Source organism: Osmerus mordax, assembly GCF_038355195.1.
Source record: "Osmerus mordax isolate fOsmMor3 chromosome 28 unlocalized genomic scaffold, fOsmMor3.pri SUPER_28_unloc_7, whole genome shotgun sequence".
NCBI lineage: Eukaryota > Metazoa > Chordata > Actinopteri > Osmeriformes > Osmeridae > Osmerus > Osmerus mordax.
In genome coordinates, this window is record NW_027120410.1 from 49,089 (window position 1) to 63,090 (window position 14,002).

The following is a 14,002-nucleotide window of genomic DNA, read 5'->3' on the forward strand; positions in this document are numbered from 1 at the left end:
AAACCTGAGAAACGAGGATACCGAAGTAATACATGTAGATATATATCCTGTAAAATAATTCAAACGGTGCAAAAAGTTATATACTTAAGAAGACCTTTATTTAGCTTGATAATCAGCCGACAAACGACAGTTGATGTGAGGATAGAATAGTAGCCTATTACTCAATAAATAAATACAAAATTAATCATAGATTTAGATGCATTAGACACACTGGTTAAACTAATTAAACAATAAATTAGAAGACAGACACACTTGTAAAGACAAACCCAACCGAAGCTACATTATTATTTAAAAGCTTATTGAACCTTATAAAAAGAAAGTTTCTGCATAGATGTAATATCTGTAAAATAGAATTGTGTTTTAAGCCTGCTAGTAGGTCAACAATACTGCATGACTGTGTTTACATCCAAATCACAAACTGACAACGGGTGAAAAAAAATATAATTTCAATAGTGAAGACGCATTTGTATCTGGGCAGAGTGACATAAGCTGAGCTAGTCTTGTGTATAACCCTAACCCTAAAATCTCAGTGGTAAATGGTTATTTCCCCCCCAGAAAGCTAAGGTAAAGCGGTAAAGGATATATGGAAGCCCTCATAAAACAAAAGTTAGGTGACGGAAATAAAATGCAGGGTGTCCAAATGTAGTGTTGTGTGTATGCATTATAAAGTGGTAATTATGTAGTTTCAAGCGTTGGTTTTGGGTTCTCTGCTGGAGGGGACTAGGCCATTTAAACAGACAGCAACTTCTATGCATTTGCTTCTCCATTTGAGCCACTAAACCAACCCACACTTCCTACTAGCGTGCCTGCTCCCTAAGAGGCTACCTTGTTGCCCTGTGACGCTACACCGCTGCCCTGTGAGGCTACACTGCTGCCCTGTGAGGCTACACTGCTGCCCTGTGAGGCTACACTGCTGCCCTGTGAGGCTACACTGCTGCCCTGTGAGGCTACACTGCTGCCCTGAGGCTACACTGCTGCCCTGTGAGGCTACACTGCTGCCCTGTGAGGCTACACCGCTGCCCTGTGACGCTACACCGCTGCCCTGTGAGGCTACACCGCTGCCCTGTGAGGCTACACCGCTGCCCTGTGAGGCTACACCGCTGCCCTGTGAGGCTACACTGCTGCCCTGTGAGGCTACACCGCTGCCCTGTGAGGCTACACCGCTGCCCTGTGAGGCTACACTGCTGCCCTGTGAGGCTACACCGCTGCCCTGTGAGGCTACACCGCTGCCCTGTGAGGCTATGTGACTCACTGTAAGCATGTGTACCTAGATGTCAACTAGGCCTGATCTTGGTATATGATGGCTCTATGGACAATGTTTAGAGTGTGTAACTTCTACCTTCCAGACATGACACTAATATAGTTCAGTTGGATGTTTGTGTTCGGTCTAAAACAGCCATTTAAAATAAGACATTATGCCATGATGGAAATAAAACTGTTGATAGTTTGCACTGTCATCTGTACCCTTTCTCCTGCTGTATCCAACAATCTCTTCTCCCTCTTCCCTTTCTCCTCCACCCTCTAGTCCCCCCAGAGACCCACCTGACATACAGGCTGGTGTACAGCGCTTCCTCCCTTACAGAGCGCTGGAGGAGTGATTAAAATCACCATACCAGAGGTAGACTTGACAGGCTAAGAGCTTAATCTGTTGTGCAGGATACAGGCTAACCCTAACTAAGGGTGAACAAAGTGCACTCATTTCTCCCCATGAGAAAGTCTAAAGGACGCGTTTTTTCAGAAATCTAAATAATTACCATGCTAATATGTATCAGGATAGATATGTTTCCATACAAGAGTTGGTGAATATAGACTAATAAGAAGTTTAATCGTTCATGAGGTAAAGCAACCAAGGCTTACCAAAAATGTGAGTCTTGTTGTATTATCAAGTTCATGAAGTCATACAAAGTATCACCTATTATTGAATGTGCGACCGTATTACAGGAGCCGTAGCTTAGTTTGATCATCTTAAGTATTATAGGCGGATCCATGAACAAAACCAAAATAAAAGAATCCCTTAGTTGTGTGTACCAGGAGGACACAAACACCACAGCATGGATGTGGCGATTTGCTTCGATATTACGCCAACTGCCTTTAGACAGGTGGGACTATGTGTGAACCCTTTACAGTGAGAGCGCTAGATATTCCTAAAGATAGACGTGAGAAAAAGATGTATTTTCCTTGATTCTTCCAAAGTCTATTTTGAAGTGTTGAAATATAGCCAGCCATAAAAATAAGGATGTTAGATAATATTGTTGTAGCATTGAGGTTTGCTCATGGGTATATATACCAGACATGACTACTTGTGTTACTAGGCCACACAGAAGGCTACGCATACGGTAGTAGCATGTAGCACCAATGTAGCATTGAGCTAACAGTGTTAGCTTTGATGGCTTAAAAACGATACTTTTGCGGTTCTGAGTTGATACACAATAAAGTTGACCTTATATTAAAGTTTACTTATCACCGCATGTGAGAAAGTTGGCTAAGACTAGCTTTCCTTAGCTACAGAAGTTATGCCACTAACCATAGATTATGTTAGCATCAAGACTAACAACGGTAGCCACCAGGTGTAGATCTAAAGGGCTAACAGCCAGGTGGAGGCAGCTGCTCCAGGCAGAAGCCTGCAAGTCTGGCTCTGGTGGAGACTCCCTTCAGAATGGAAACACACTCTGGAGTCTGCTGCAGAAAGCATGGGTTGTGCTTCAATACTTTTTCTTGTTGCTTAAAGTGAGGAATGGTTGAATTTGATGTAGAAAAAATGTGCTTTCAGGAAACGGTTACAAGTGAGCACCTGCAGTCTGGTTAGGGAGCAGACGACAGTGAAGATCTGGACAGAATGAAGCAGATCCTCTCTTGCTGTGGGCTCTGAGAGAAAGCTTTCTGCTTCACAGTCTAATCTCTGCCGACTCGTCGGCATATGATCAATATAACTTGGTTTTATATTCTTTATTTTGTTTGAGCAAGGATATTCTGCTTTTCTTCCAATACTGTATTTTAAATAATTTTTCAGCAGAAAGTATGCTTCCGAGAGACTGTAACAGGATTTGTTGTGAGAACATGCAATATCGAGCAGCTTCGTTTAGCTATCTTGCTACAAGATATTCCATGGAAGACAATGGAACAAACAGGTAATGTTGAACACATACAAGTAACCAAGTTTAAACGTTAAGTTGAGATAATTGGTAGAGAGGTCCCAAACGTTGAGAGTGCTGACCTGAGGTATTGTAGTACCTGAACTAAGACCCACTCACACACGTCACACTCTCTGTGAGCCAGAAGTGGATTTCCATTCTGAAGGGGGATTTGGCTCAGACCAAAATCTGTTGACAAGTCATTGTTCCAGGAAGCCAAGAGGGAGGAGTGGGTGGATCCCCGACCACCTTGACCTAATAGTGAGCGGCAGCATCCTGGGCGCCCCTGCAGCCAGAATCCCCCTGGATACAGAGGGATCACATGACTCCTCATGTACATGATCAGCAGACTGGATCAACATGAAGACTCATCTCTGCAGCCAGAAACCCTCTGAACGAGGACCTACGCTCAGTTTGATGTAGTAAAGAGTCAAGGTTCTGCTCCGAGCGCCAACTAGCCTGCACTTCCTGTACACTACTGGCCAATCCCAGAGTCCAGACATTTCTTGTATGCTACAGGCCAATCACAGAGTCCAGACACTTCCTGTACGCTACTGGCCAATCACAGAGTCCAGCCACTTCCTATATGCACGTGCAAAGCGCCCCTGCTCTGTGCTGCAGCCATCCAGGACACCAGCTACAAAGCCCAGCTCCGAGGGCAGCGGGGGCCCCCTCCTCAGCCGCTTGGTGTCCAGGGGGTCCCCGTCCTCCTCCAGGGCCAGTCCGCTCTGGCTGGCAGGGCTTAGCGGGGGGCTGGAGCCCCTGGTGGGGGTGTTGGGATGGGGGGAGTCCTGGCCGGGGTGCTCCCTCCTCCAGTGGTGCCACAGGTAGAACACGTGCCGCCTGGAAAACACAAGGACGACAAGACAGCCATGTCTGATGCTGGACAGAGAAACCTGCTTCCTTCCAACATGACCCCACCTGGCCAGGGTCACCTCACCTGTACAGACCCCACCTGGCCAGACCTCACCTGTGGCTCCAGAGAGTCTCGTGTCCAGGGTAGGCCTGGATCAGGTCGCTGCAGAGCTCCATCTCCTGCTGGAACAGCTGAGGCGCTCCGGCCACCCAGGACAGCCCCTCCAGGGGTGTGGCCCCGCCCTCCCCGTTGGCCTGGTGATCAGGGCTAGGCGGAGGCGAGCCTGGGGATTGGCTGAGCTCCTGCACCAGGGCTTTGAGCAGGAACTGGCGGTAGTGGAAGCCACTGTGGTCCGACACGTGCATGGAGACCCACACGCGCATGGAGTACAGCTCATCATGCAGGACCTTGGAGGGAGGGAGGGAACAGTGAAATATTTACAGCACACATTTTAGAGGATTGTTTGAGAACAATGAGAGACTTGAATACAATAAAAAGCAGAAAACCTTTCTTTGATGTTGTTTAAGTATCTCAGACAATCCTAGTCATACAATCTGCTTTTTCACAATCAACTGGTTAGGGTTGTTGACAAAGATTTCTGTCCTACTATTTTGGCGAAGAGAGAGTGAAAGAGGGACATAGACAGCAAGGAGGGAGAGAGAGACCTTGACAGACAGCGAGGAGGGAGAGAGAGAGAGACATCGACAGACAGCGAGGAGGGAGGGAGGGAGAGACCTCCACTCCTACCTTCAGGTTTCCCTTGGCCATGTTCTCCAGGACCCAGATGCGGTGGGACCAGGCGTTGTAGTTGCTAGGGTAACGTCCGGCGGCGTCGGAGCACACCTTCATCTCAGCGTTCAATGTCCTCTGGAGGCGGTCCTGGGGGGCGGGGCCAGGGGCGGGGCCTACTGGGAGCTTCCTGTCCCCCACACAGCCCTCCCTCAGCACCTGCTGCAGCACCCAGCGCCTGCGTGCACACACACACACACACAGGTGTACATGAGCTTGCACACAAACTCCAGCCTGAATCTCCACCCCTCCTCTGCCAGGCAGTCTCAGATCCTCATCTCTTCCCTCCTTCACCCTCTGTCCCTCCCTCCTTCACCCTCTGTCCCTCCCTCCTTCACCCTCTGTCCCTCACTCCTTCACCCTCTGTCCCTCACTCCTTCACCCTCTGTTCCTCCCTCCTTCACCTTCAACCAATAAAATGTATTTACTTACTTACTCTGTTCTTCTCTCTCATTAAAGACGTCTTTCTCCATCTCTCGCTCGCATTTTCCTTCCATCTTTCTTTTCCCTCTCGTCCCCCCCTCTCTCCTTCCCCATCTCTTTCTCTCCTTCCCCATATCTCTGTCTGTCTCTCTTTCCCCATCTCTCCATCTGGGTTAGTTGTGGTGATTGCATAACTTGATTTGTCATTAATATTTCAGAGGCTCTTTTCCTGTGGCCTGGTTTAGTACCGAACAGAAATCTGGTCACAGTAGGGTGACCAGATTTTAGTTTGTGAAAAAGAGGACACTTCGTCACGTCCGAGGGGTGGGGTGCTGGTCGTGTATTGCATGCCGCACTATCTGATCAAAATGACAGTTCTCTCTACAGTCAGAGCTCGCGCAAGAAGCTGGCACGTAAAGGAGATACCCTTTCCAAAACTTGGAAGGGCGTAATAGTCTGTGAAAGACCCAGAGAAACACAAATATCCGAAGAGGCATAATTGAACAAATTAATTATTTGGGTCTTGAGACCCAGATAATGGTACTAATCTGGTACTTGAGACAGGCGGCGCCTTACAGCGAGGGGGTGGAGCTTTAGTTCCTTCAGGCGACACGCCCCCCCAGTCTCAAGCAGAGAAGACTGCTGATTTTCTCACGATTTCAAAGCCTAATTTAACATACTTGTCGGGTGTTTTTTTCCATTCGAATTTGGATGGGTAGTTAACAACACATTCTTCTGTGGTGTGATGAACTTAAAACTTGTTTTCAATTCCACTTTACAGGATCTTTAAGGGGTCTATGTATGTAATCCCCCAAGCCTTAACTGAACCTACCCTGGTAACTGCTCCTGCAGCATCCACCAGTGAAACTCGTTTTAAATTTTGTGAAAAGACAGACATGTGACATCATGTGTCATTGTGTGCCTTTCAAAAACAAACTTAACTTACTGGCTACTGACTTGGTGGTTATTGTGATGCATGATGATCATTATAGTGTGTTGTGGGAGGGGCTGGCTGGTGTATGTGCAGTGTTTCCCCTACCATTATATTAGGGGGGCGCCCCCCCCCAACGGCACCAAGTTATAAAAATATATATAAAAAAACATTCATATAGCGCCATATCACAAAATACATTTAGCAGACGCTCTTATCCAGAGCGACTTACAGTAAGTACAGGGACGTTCCCCCCGAGGCAAGTAGGGTGAAGTGCCTTGCCCAAGGACACAAAGTAATTTTTCACAGCCAGAATCGAACCGGCAACCTTCTGATTTCTAGCCCGATTCCCTAACCGCTCAGCCACATGACAATAAGTCATTTAAGGTTACCTTTCCTATAAAACAGGTCTATAAACAAACTAAGTGGCCTTATGTTATTTATCTTATTTACACAACGGCATGTCATTTCTGTCTCTACATCAGTGGTTCCCAAAGTGGGGGTCGTGACCAGCGAGGGGGGGGTCGCAAGATGATTTCCAGAAATCAAGGAACATTTTAAAACAATTAGAAATAGCATATTTTACCAAAAATTTTAACAAGTCAAAAATAGTAGTTAAATTAATGCATGCAAATAAAAAAGCCATCAGCCTTTTGATTTTCCATTCACTGTAGGAACGGCAAACCATCTGACATCCAACCAGGAGGACGCATTAGTTGAACTGTCAAGTGACCGAACGTTAAAGACAGCGTTCTCAGCCAAGACACTGGCTGAGTTTTGGATGTCAGTGGAGAGGGAATACCCATGGCCGCGGGAACTAGGGGTGCTGCAGCACCCCCTGACAACACGAGAATGTAAAATAATATGACTTGAAAATCCACCACCGTGGCTCGCGCACTACGCAGGCTCGCATTAACTATCGAACTCCCGAACTAGCATCACATCAAACACAGAATGTGCATGCATTAACAGGTTAGCTGTGGTGGCGTATACGGGGGCCGGTTCTGGTGGGCCGGTTCTGATCAAAGTCCAGGGCCTATTTTTACTCCCACGTATACTTAAACCACCTCCGTGGATGCTGGGGTCGCGAGTCACTGGCACCATTATTTTAGGGGTTGTGGGCTGAAATGTTTGGGAACCCCTGCTCTACATGGTCTGTCGCCCCCCCCCCCCCCCCCCCCCGAAGCCCTCCCCCCCACAAAAAACTGTAAACCTAGGGGAAACACTGATGTGTTTGTGTGTGTGTGACTGTGAGGGGCTGATGTGTGTGTGTTTGAGGGCGTACCGGTGTATCCAGGTCTCTGGGCTCTTGGGGAACTTGGTGAGGGCCAGCTGGCCCAGGTACAGGTCCCTCTCTGGCCTCAGGGCCCCACTCTGCAGCAGCTCCTTCCTGGGGAGAAACAGGGGTGTCAGTGTTCCTCAGAATAACTGCTGCTGCGGTTTCAGAGTCAGGGACACAACTCAACCCACAGCTTTTCATCCTGTCTGGAGTGTACTGAGAGAGCAGAGGCAGATGACTGGGCTAATCCTAGAGGAACGTGAGGCAGAGAGGCTACAGCTGCCTCGAGGAAGGAGTCTGGCGCCCCTCCTGGACAGCAGGGAGTACTACTACCCTAACCCTAACTACTACTGTAGGATGTCTGCTAGCCTGGAAGCTCATTCCAGGGGAGAAGCAGCAAGACAGTTCAATAGTTTGGGTGTCTTTCAGAGCTTCCTAAAGGGATTAAACTTGACTACAAGATAATGTAGGTTTGCTTAGTGTTCAGTTACTGGTGTCTAGACAGCAGCCTCGAAACCATGGTCTGAGTTTTAGCGAGCTCTGGGACAGTTTCACATTTCAATAATAATGCTGTTTTTGACTCCTATGTAGTCATGGCCCTGGTCCTAGTACATTACCTACATGCTGGGGACTGAGGGCTAGGGCAGGACCTGGTTACTGCCCAATCACTGTCCTGGCTGGGTCAGAGGAACTGAACCATGCAACAGGCACACAGGCAGTGTGTGTGCGTGCGTGTCTCCCTACCTCACGTTCCAGGCTGTGGTGAAGTCTGGGTTGAGCAGCAGCAGAGTGCAGGTGATGTCCAGCAGAGCTGCAGGAGAGACAGAGCTCAGACCTACAATACCCAGAATTCCCCAGCTGCCCTAACATTAACACTACAGTACTACAATACCCAGATGCCCTAACATTAATACTACAGTACTACAGTACCCAGCTGCCCTAACATTAACACTACAGTACCCAGCTGACTCACCTTCTCTGTCCAGCCAAAGCTTGTGCTGGCGGTAGCGCAGCAGCCTGTTGTGGACGTAGGGCAGCAGAAGCTTGACGCACCAGCTCTCCAGGCCCAGCTTGTTGTCCACCAGCACCACGGGGCTGCGGTTGTAGCGTGCCTCGGGACAAGCGATCAGGCCCACCTCATCACTGGAGGGGATGGAGGGGATTCAAACACTTCATCACAACAACTACATGGCTAGCCAGCCGGGCAACAACAACAGATCTGTTAACGTAGCTAGCTAGCCGGGCAACAACAACAGATCTGTTAACGTAGCTAGCTAGCTGGACAACAACATCAACACTGTTTCTGGATGAGACAGCTTCAGATCAAGTCCAGAGTTTTGCACACACACTTCTAGAGAGTTCACACACACACAGTTACACACCTAGAATTCACACACACACACTTAGACACCAGCTGAGTTCACTAGAACTCTAGAGTTCTCTAGAGTTCAGGCCTCACTGAGAACTGCTATAAACTGCTGCTACACACAGTCCCTCTACATCTTTTTTTCCATCACACACATGCATGCACCCGCACACACATGCATGCACCCGCACACACAATTAATCTTGCTCTGTCCTGTGGTCAGTTTGCGTGATGTGTCAATGTGACTACTAAAGCCAGCGTAAGTGACATCAGCGAAATTATAGAAATTCTTTACACCACATTAAGCAGCTTGCCTCTTTTAGCACCTGCCCGACACCTGCTACATTATAAACTAGTGGTCCTGCCCTACATTATAAACTAGTGGTGCTGCCCTACATTATAAACTAGTGGTCCTGCCCAACATTATAAACTAGTGGTTCTGCCCAACATTATAAACTAGTGGTGCTGCCCTACATTATAAACTAGTGGTGCTGCCCTACATTATAAACTAGTGGTGCTGCCCTACATTATAAACTAGTGGTGCTGCCCTACATTATAAACTAGTGGTCCTGCCCAACATTATAAACTAGTGGTCCTGCCCTACATTATAAACTAGTGGTGCTGCCCTACATTATAAACTAGTGGTCCTGCCCAACATTATAAACTAGTGGTCCTGCCCTACATTATAAACTAGTGGTCCTGCCCAACATTATAAACTAGTGGTGCTGCCCTACATTATAAACTACTGGTCCTGCCCTACATTATAAACTAGTGGTGCTGCCCTACATTATAAACTAGTGGTGCTGCCCTACATTATAAACTAGTGGTGCTGCCCTACATTATAAACTAGTGGTGCTGCCCTACATTATAAACTAGTGGTTCTGCCCAACATTATAAACTAGTGGTGCTGGCCAACATTATAAACTAGTGGTGCTGCCCTACATTATAAACTAGTGGTGCTGCCCTACATTATAAACTAGTGGTGCTGCCCTACATTATAAACTAGTGGTGCTGCCCTACATTATAAACTAGTGGTGCTGCCCTACATTATAATCAAGTGGTCCTGCCCTACATTATAAACTAGTGGTGCTGCCCTACATTATAAACTAGTGGTCCTGCCCTACATTATAAACTAGTGGTGCTGCCCAACATTATAAACTAGTGGTCCTGCCCAACATTATAAACTAGTGGTGCTGCCCTACATTATAAACTAGTGGTGCTGCCCAACATTATAAACTAGTGGTGCTGCCCAACATTATAAACTAGTGGTGCTGCCCTACATTATAAACTAGTGGTGCTGCCCTACATTATAAACTAGTGGTCCTGCCCTACATTATAAACTAGTGGTTCTGCCCTACATTATAAACTAGTGGTGCTGCCCAACATTATAAACTAGTGGTCCTGCCCTACATTATAAACTAGTGGTGCTGCCCTACATTATAAACTAGTGGTCCTGCCCTACATTATAAACTAGTGGTGCTGCCCTACATTATAAACTAGTGGTGCTGCCCTACATTATAATCAAGTGGTCCTGCCCTACATTATAAACTAGTGGTGCTGCCCTACATTATAAACTCGTGGTCCTGCCCTACATTATAAACTAGTGGTGCTGCCCTACATTATAAACTAGTGGTCCTGCCCTACATTATAAACTAGTGGTCCTGCCCTACATTATAAACTAGTGGTGCTGCCCTACATTATAAACTAGTGGTCCTGCCAAACATTATAAACTAGTGGTGCTGCCCTACATTATAAACTAGTGGTCCTGCCCTACATTATAAACTAGTGGTGCTGCCCTACATTATAAACTAGTGGTGCTGGTAGATGGTGCTAGGGGCATCAGAGACACATAGATCACACGTTTCAGAACTTACACACTGTCACTTTCAGCTACTGGTTGCACTATCAGTAATATTGCACTATTGTACTTCACTATACTTCACTTAGTTTAGAATAGGTTTATAGGATTAGCAATAGGTTATTATGTTCATTTAGGGTTTAGTATATTGTATTATTTATATGTATCTGTATATTTAGGAGGTTTACTTATTTAAGCTTAGCATAGATGTAATTCATGTTCTGTGTACTTATATGTTATGTTATGCCAGGTGCTTGCATTGTCTTGTCTTAAGAATTTCAGTGCCCAGTCTGACCTTGTGTTGTTCTGTGCATCTGACAATAAAAGACTTGAACTTGAACTGGGAGGAATGTACCAGGGCTCATTTACAGCCATTAGTCAGAAACACATCAAGAGACAAAAACATGTTCAAAATAAATATTCAGTTCAATGTTGAATTTCATATTCCGTTAAACACATTAAATCAGACCAGAATGACAGCAACATCTTTCTTTCTAAGCCTCTTACATAACATCCAAGCAGAACCTTAAAGATGCAAAAAGATGTCTGCTTACATGGGTTAGTGTGCCCATGTCAGCCAGAGCTAAACAGTATTTTATTAGCTGGTAAACTACTTTATATTTAAGGAAAAGCAAGGATTTTAAAAGTATTTTACCAGCTATAGGGCGCTGGTTAAAGTCACTTAAGGACCATACAAGACTTAACAAGGTATTCAAATAAATACACAACTATACAAAAAGGTATTGGTTCTAATCCTCTATTGGTTCGGGATGTTTCTCTCGCCTTGAATCCAAACATGCAATGAAAAACAGCAACAGAGACAAGCGGCTAAGTGTGTCAAACTGCTCGCCTCGCTTTGTAACCTGAACAGCTGCTAAACTCCTCCATGAATACATGCGTGTGAAATTTGCATTGACATATTGATGCACTTGAAGCATGCATGAATGTGACACATCTAAAGATGATATCTATTACAATCTAATCATTATTGATATCAATTGTTTCACTAAACTTCCAAAAATAGCAACCATACAAGCACAAAAGTTTCCCTTGCTCTCGCCTACGAAGTAGACTTAACCGCTGTCACAGATAGCATAGCTAGATACTATTAGCAACAGCTAACTAGTTAGCGGGTGTCCCATTGTTACCTCCACTTTGGCGCTTGTAAGACAGCGGAAGCTATCTGTTATGTTAAAATAGTTGAATATACGTACATATTTGGATTTCTCTTGAAGGCGTTATTAATATCTTTAACAACTCTCTGGAGCAAAACGTCTACCTCCTCCTCCTCCGCCATCTTGGAGCACCTCTGACGTCAGTGAATGCCAGGGACTGTTTCCGGGTCAGTCAGATCACGTGCTTGAGGATGACGTAAACCTAAAGTATGACAATTGGTCAAGCGCTTGTAACGTTAGAAATCAATCAAATTAGAGGGCTCTCAAATGTTATCAAGAGTTTGGCGTGAGATTACCATAGCGAGACCCTACGTTTTGGTACAAAACAACGTTCGGCGACTGACGACGATGTAAATGTAACGACGAAAACGACGGGGCCTTTTGACTCTGTAACTCAAGACGTCTTTAAACTCGGCAGAAGTGTGCGCGTCGTCCATTAATTGTATATAGTTGAAGTTATCCCTTACCTCTAAGCGTGAGAAATACAATGTGTTGCGTGAGAGCGTGAGAAATGGTTGAAATGCGTGAGTCTCACAGTGAATGCGTGAGACTTGAGAGCCCTGGACTAATTATATGAAGTTCCAGATTGACAATCAGTGTTCTATTAAACATACATGTTGTCCATAAAAAATCTAAGCACCAAAGCAGATGTTCCTTGTCAACATTTTGAAGCATCAGTTTAGAATTGGTTAGTTGGTTGCGGTAATTATACATCCGATCAATTTTATTTAACTAGACAAACCCTGAAACTACAGAAAGGAAGACACACATTAGAAGAGCAGGCCATCCTGCAGGGAGGCTTTTAATTCATTCAGAGTCAGACGTGACGGAGGCCAAGAAGACGTTAAAAGATTACATTTAGAACACAGTTGGCCAAATTTATAGATACATTTCTTAATTTAGGATTACATTACCAAACAACAACTAAAGGGATACGGGTGAACTGTAAGTGAAGGTTGTAACTTAGACACTAACACTAACCCTTGTAACACACAAGACTGTTAGACAGGGAGAGGCTTCTGAGTAGGTAGATGGGTTGTGATAACGGTGTTGGGTTTGATGGTGGGGATCTCACTGGGACCTCCCCATGCTGCCCTGCTGAAGAGTGTCGAGTAGCAGGATGCATCTCTATCCTCACGCCTCCCTGCAAGAGCAGCTAACACATCTTTACTGATGAAGAGTGTAGGAGTAGGTGAGCGTGCCTCCCTTCTTCAGGAAGCAGTCGTGCTGGTGGGTGCCGCCCTCCACCTTCCTCTGGCAGGTTCCCAGGTGGTCGTCGACCAGCACGTCGCTGTCGTACACGTCCAACCTCAGGACGTCATTCTCCACGGTCTTGAAGGATTTGAACTCCTCCTGCCACCAGGGGTTCTTGTCATTGTTGCGGACGGAGGTTGTCCCGAGGGCGTCGGGGCCGCAGAACACCTTGACGTAGGCGTCGGTGATGCCCAGGAGGTCGCTGGGGAGGTTGGTGGCACGCAGGTTGAAGATCTTGATCTGGGCATGGGTACCTACCAGGAGCAGCAGCCCCAGGGCCAGGGTCACACAGGAGGGAGACATGGGTAGCTCAGTGGGTCTGAGGAGGAACTATGGGAGGGAGGTAATGAGAGAGAGAGGAAGAAAGAGAGAGGAAGAGATACATATTTAAATTGTTGTCATGGAGAAAACAATTGCACATTGACTGTACTTAGTCTTCAGAAAATTAAGAAGATACTGTTGAAAACCCTCTTTCACATCTTGCATATCAATGGGTCCATATGGATAGAATCAGCCACAAGGAAGAAAGAGAGTAACGACATCAGCAGAGCACTGACCACTGGGAGATGGTCTGAGCAAGTGAGAAGGTTAAATGGAAGGTACAACGATACTTAAGAAAGATTTGCTGGATCTGATGTTAGTTTTGTTTATTTCCTCCAGGAACACAATGACACTTATTGAGTGACTTGTTGCTTAGTTTTAACTGATTTAACTACTTGTACTAGGGAGTCAGGTGGCTGAGCGGTTAGGGAATCGGGCTAGTAATCAGAAGGTTGCCGGTTCGATTCAGGCTTTGCAAAATATCGTTGTGTCCTTGGGCAAGGCACTTCACCCTACTTGCCTCAGGGGGACTGTCCCTGTACTTACTGTAAGTCGCTCTGGATAAGAGCGTCTGCTAAATGACTAAATGTAAATGTAATGTACTCGCCTTAAATTATAT

At 46.1% G+C, this 14,002-nt stretch overlaps 2 protein-coding genes across 2 annotated transcripts; both read right to left on the minus strand.

Moving 5' to 3' along the window:
* Positions 1-89: 89 nt before the first annotated feature.
* Positions 90-11,930, minus strand: ptar1 (protein prenyltransferase alpha subunit repeat containing 1). Its single transcript, XM_067231905.1, has 7 exons — positions 11,848-11,930; positions 8,383-8,552; positions 8,154-8,220; positions 7,416-7,520; positions 4,735-4,954; positions 4,102-4,394; positions 90-3,974 (listed from the first exon to the last, which is right to left on the minus strand). Exons 1-7 carry the CDS (start codon positions 11,928-11,930, stop codon positions 3,683-3,685), a joined length of 1,230 nt encoding a protein of 409 aa, XP_067088006.1. The 3' UTR covers positions 90-3,682.
* Positions 11,931-12,578: 648 nt separating this feature from the next.
* On the minus strand, positions 12,579-13,365 carry LOC136939018 (perforin-1-like). The gene has a single exon (XM_067231897.1). The coding sequence runs from the start codon at positions 13,363-13,365 to the stop codon at positions 12,976-12,978; it is 390 nt and encodes a 129-aa protein (XP_067087998.1). The 3' UTR covers positions 12,579-12,975.
* Positions 13,366-14,002: the final 637 nt, after the last annotated feature.